This window comes from Myotis yumanensis, unplaced genomic scaffold (genome assembly GCF_028538775.1).
Source record: "Myotis yumanensis isolate MYYU_CA2020_CCGP unplaced genomic scaffold, mMyoYum1.0.hap1 SCAF_5, whole genome shotgun sequence".
In the NCBI taxonomy this organism is placed as follows: domain Eukaryota; kingdom Metazoa; phylum Chordata; class Mammalia; order Chiroptera; family Vespertilionidae; genus Myotis; species Myotis yumanensis.
In genome coordinates, this window is record NW_027223756.1 from 87942872 (window position 1) to 87948350 (window position 5479).

Here is a 5479-nt window from a genome sequence, read left to right on the forward strand (position 1 = left end):
ATACTACTGTTAAAGAGAAAACCACAGGCCCAAAATGGCATTACTCCAGTTAAAAATCCATGATGCTAAATCTAGCTTCCATACTGGATTTAATGGAAGTTTCCACCTCTCCCAGAAGCTTAATTTTAATCAACCAGCCTTGAATTTCTGGTCAAGAACCAGTAAGGTAATCTGTCACGTGGGCCCTCCCCATCCCCCACAAAAAGAAGAGGGGATCTGTCTGATAGAAATTCTTTCTCTCCTCTTCCCCCAAATAAAAGATGTCATGGCCCCCAAATAATCCTTTTTTTCTCTGTTTTTAATAGCTCCTTTGTCCCTCCCTATTTCCTATAAAAACCTTCTATTTTGTACACCTCTCTGAGCTCCCTATTAGTTGCCAGATAGGAACTCTTACCTCTCCCTTAAAGAATTTTTTTTTTTTAAGTTTTTTTTTTAAAAATATATTTTATTGATTTTTTATAGAGGAAGAGAGGGGGATAGAGAGTTAGAAACATCGATGAGAGAGAAACATCGACCAGCTGCCTCCTGCACATCTCCCACTGGGGGTGTGCCCGCAACCAACGTACATGCCCTTGACTGGAATTGAACCTGGGACCCTTCAGTCTGCAGGCCGACGCTCCATCCACTGAGCCAAACCGGTTTCGGCCTCCCTTAAAGAAATTAAATTTTGAGTCTTGCCAATAATAAGAGTTATCATCAGAGATAACATTTTATGACCTATATCGAGGGCAGGGCAAATTTCTAATTACTGAGCATGTTTTCTTCTTATTGTCCTACAATGTCCTTCCTCCCTTCTGTAGCTCCAGGTGCTTTACCTCATCTTTAGCTCAGAATGTCATATAAACGGTACCTCACCGTCTCTTTCTGTCTCTGAACTTCTCATGTATGCTTCTAAGTAGATTTCACTGGGAGAGAGATATTTGATAACCAAGTTTTGCCAGTAACTATGGTAGTTATGATTGTTCCCTATAAATCTCAGTCTATTGATAATGATGCAATAGGGTAGGAATGCCTGGGCACTGGCTTGGGTCTTAATACTTTTTCCTGAGACCAATCCCTATGTGACCAGATGGACCCTTGCAGTCCTTATTATAATTGCAACAATTGAACCCTCAGCTAAATAAGACAGTAAAACTTGGAAATTATGTATGAAATACAGTAGCATTTTTGTAGCACAAGTACCTGACTAAGCTTTTTTTCACAGACATTCATCTCAGATAATCATATTGCCAGATGTATGACACTGCTACTACATAAGCACTCATGATGCCACCACCCACGAAGTTCCCCTTTTATTTTTAACTAGAGGCCCACTCGGATGGGGTCCCTCAGCCTGGCCTGTGCCCTCTTGCAGTCCGAGACCCCTCAGGGCATGTCCACCTGCTGGCTTAGGCCCACTCCCCGGGGGATCAGGCCGAAGCTGGCAGTCAGACATCCCTCTGGCAGTCCAGGAGCCCTCAGGGATGTCCACTTGCTAGCGGGGGAGCAGGCCTAAGGTGCACCCGGACATCCTTAGTGCTGCTGAGGAGGCGGGAGAGGCTCCCGCCACCACCAATGAGCTGGCAGCCATCAGACTGGCTTGTGGCTGAACAGAGCTCCCCCTGTGGGAGCGCACTGACCACCAGGGGGCATCTCCTGCACTGAGTGTCTTCCCCCTGGTGGTCAGTGTGTGTCATAGTGACCAGTCATTCTCAGTCATTCTGCTGTTAGGGTCAATTTGCATATTACCCTTTTATTATATAGGATTTGATTTGGAACTTGAAATATATGCAATTTTATTTTTAATTAGAAGCAACCTCAATACAAGCAAAGGAAGGAAGTTCACATTAAACAATGGATATATCTAGGAAGCAAAGTTTATTTGGAATTAAACACAAAATTTTTGTGATTTTTACACAAGATTAACATATTATAAAATTCCCCTTGTAGAAAACACTGAGTAACCTAGATAACTGACCACAGGGGTGAGCCTGCTTTTCCTTCTCCTGCTCTAATTCCAACTCTCGTGTGTGGTATTTGGGCATGCTGGACCTGTGAATAATAAAACTTACATCTTCATAGTTCCATGATGGTTGTTGAAATCATAAGGACCATAAGGATCCATCTAGTCACAACATTGACTCTGGTCTGTGGAACAAATTGTAGGACCCAGGCCAGTGCCCAGGCTTCCCTATCCTATTCCATCACTATCTATAGACTGAGACTTATCCGGAACAACCATAACATCTACAGTATCAGGAAGATCAGTTAAGGTACCGAATGTACATAGAATGAAGGACACGTGGTGAACACAGAACACATTACTTACAATGATATATGTCATTTGAGAAGAAATTATTGTTAAGACATCAATGTTGCCAATGAATTAAATGACAACTTCCAAACATTTCTGATCTAGGTTGGAAAAAACTTTGTGAAGGTACAAAAAATGACAAAGGGAACAACTGTCTATATAACAGGCAAAGCAGAAAGCTTAATAAAATGGTTACTTAAATTGTATAGAAGAATTGAAACAAACAAAGGAAATTCAAGGACAGAATACAAGGAATAAGTTTGAAAACTACAATCTAATGAAAGAATCTCAATTTCTGGTTTTGAGTCTTGGAGGACTTTTTCTACCTCAGGATGATTGTCCCTTTCGTACCTGCCATCCCATAGAATCTTTTCAGGGCCCTCTTTATGTCTTTGTTTCTCAGACTGTAGATGAAGGGGTTCAGCATGGGTGTGACCACGGTGTACATCACTGAGGCTGCTGCAGTTGAGTGTGAGCTGTGGGTAGCAGCAGAGCTTAGATACACTCCTAGGACTGTACCATAAAATAAGGAGACAGCTGAGAGGTGAGACGCACACGTAGAAAATGCCTTATACTTCCCCTGAGCTGATGGGATTGCACGTATAGAGGACACTATCTTAGTGTAAGAGTAAAGGATCCCAGCAAGGGGACCACCACCCAGTAGCACAGATACAAAATACATCACCACGTTATTAAGAAAGGTGTCAGAACAGGCAAGTTGGATGACCTGTTTGAGTTCACAAAAAAAGTGGGGAATTTCGAAGTCCATACAGAAGGACAATCGCAACACTATTAAACTTTGTAACAGGGAATTCAGAGATCCCATGATCCAGGACATCAGAACCAGCAGTCCACAGAGCCAGGATTTCATGATGACCATATAGTGCAGGGGGTGGCATATGGCCACATACCTGTCATAGGCCATCACGGCTAGGAGGAAGTCATCCAGTCCTGCAAAGAGTAAGAAAAAATACAACTGTGTGATACAGCCTTCATAGGTGATGACTCTGCTCTGTGTCTGGATGTTCCACAGCATCTTTGGGACGGTGGTGGAGGTGAAACAGATGTCTACCAAGGACAGGTTGGAGAGGAAGAAGTACATGGGTGTGTGGAGATTGGAGTCTGAGCTGACGGCCAGGATGATGAGCAGGTTTCCCAACACAGTGATCAGGTACATGGAGAGGAAAAGCCCAAATATGAGGGGCTGCAGTGCTTGTTCCTCTGAAAATCCCAGGAGAAGAAATTCTGAAATTGAGGTATCATTGTTTCGTCCCATGTGGTGTAGGTGACTAGTAGAAAAGAAAAAAATAGCATGATCATTCTTAAATCATTGGCTATTACTAACATAATTGAAATGCTACAATTATACTTTGCAGTAAAGTAATCAATATCTATTTTTTGAACATATCATCCCCTTTAAGACACACACACTAACCCATGACATCTCTGATTAGGAATTTCTGTCCTCCTCAGACCTTTTCCCCAAGGTGGCCATGGACTATACAGGTTTTTTTTTTTTTTTTTGTCGTTGTTGTTCGTTTGTTTGTTTTAAAATCTTTATTATTGAGAGTATTACAGATGTCCCCCCTTTTCAAATTCATTACCCCCTTTAACCATCCCACTGCAGGCCTTCACCATCTTATTGTCTGTGTCCATAGGTAATGCATATATGCATATAAGTTCTTTGGTTAATCTCTTCCCTATTCTCCCCCTTCCCTCTAAGATTGATTCTTCAGTCTGTTCCATGTTTCTATGCCTCTGGTTCTATTTTATTCATCAGTTTATTTTGTTCATTAGATTCCATGTTCATTTACCTTGATTTTAGTTTCAATTATTAATAGATAGGTTTTTATTGCCATTCTATTCTTCATATTTTCTATCTTTTTCTTCTCCTCTTTTCCCTCCCATCTTCTTCCTTTTCCCCCTCACCCTCCTCCTCATTATTCTTTTCATTCCTTCTCTTTTTCTTCTTCTTTAGAATACCCTTCAACATTTCCTGTAATACTGTTTTGGTGGTGATGAACTCCTTTAGCTTTTTCTTGTATGTGAAGCTCTTTATTTGACCTTCAATTCTAAATGGTGGCTTGGCTGGGTAAAGTATTCTTGGTCATAGGTACTTGATATTCATCACTGAATATTTCTTACCTCTCTCTTTTGGCCTGCATGTTTTCTGTTGAGAAATCAGCTGAGAGTCATATGAGTGCTCTCTTGTAGGTAACTAACTGTTTTTCTCTTGATGCTTTTAAGATTCTCTCTTTGTCTTTTTCTAAAATATGTATTTTTATTGATTTCAGAGGGGAAGGGAGAAGGAGATAGAGATAGGAACATTAATGATGAGAGAGAATCATTGATTGGCTGCCTTCTGCACACCCCTTACTGGGGATCAAGCCACACCCCAGAAATGTGTCCTTGACCCTTCAGTCCTGGGTCCATGCTCTATGCACAGAGCCAAAGTGGTTAGGGCTACAGCTTAATAATTGTTAATATCCTCACCTGATGATGAGGATTATAGTATCCAACAGCCTATGATGGTGGACAGATAATCAATATACTGTATGTAGACAGCTTGGTGTACTTCCTTCTTGTTGCTAAATGAATGGTTACCACTCTGATGGGATGAGGCTGATTATTTTCTTCCTCCTCTCAAATGTCTTATTGCTTCCTAACATCTCGGTCTCCAATTCCACAGACATATTTCAGTTCCCTGTCATCTCTCCCATCTAACAGGCAGACCCCCCTTTAGCCAAATACACACATTGACTCAGAGAGAACTTTAAAGCTGATCATCGAACTCTCTGATTTAAATTCCTCCCCTAGTGATACCTCACTGGAGATAGAAGCCAAAATTCTATAGCTTCAATCATGAGTGTCTGTGAACTTTCAGCCAGCTCCACCCTCACAGAGCCCTGGCCTCCCTCACACTGATCTCCTAAACATTGAACTGAGTCCACTTCACCTGACACCGCAGCTTCAGGGCTCAGAGCCTTTTTGGGCTTGAGTTCCTCTGCTTGGGGTCACCCTACTGGTCTTTTGGAATTTTTCACCCCCTCTCCATCCTCCAAACGCCAACTCCTCTTCCAGAGAGACTGGATCCTCTCCTTCATGAACCTTTTCTTTTTCTAAGATTAGCACAGGAATAGGTCACTTTCTCATGCTCTTAATCTAAGTGTTAGGGCACCCATGGTG

At 41.9% G+C, this 5479-nt stretch overlaps 1 protein-coding gene across 1 annotated transcript; it reads right to left on the minus strand.

The window, feature by feature from the left end:
- Positions 1 to 2615: 2615 nt before the first annotated feature.
- On the minus strand, positions 2616 to 3569 carry LOC139009895 (olfactory receptor 7A10-like). Its single transcript, XM_070414013.1, has one exon. The coding sequence runs from the start codon at positions 3567 to 3569 to the stop codon at positions 2616 to 2618; it is 954 nt and encodes a 317-aa protein (XP_070270114.1).
- Positions 3570 to 5479: the final 1910 nt, after the last annotated feature.

What these genes read in the sequence shown, in the direction of transcription:
- LOC139009895 (XM_070414013.1), bottom strand. Translation starts at nt 3,569, where the DNA reads ATGGGACGAAACAATGATACCTCAATTTCAGAATTTCTTCTCCTGGGA.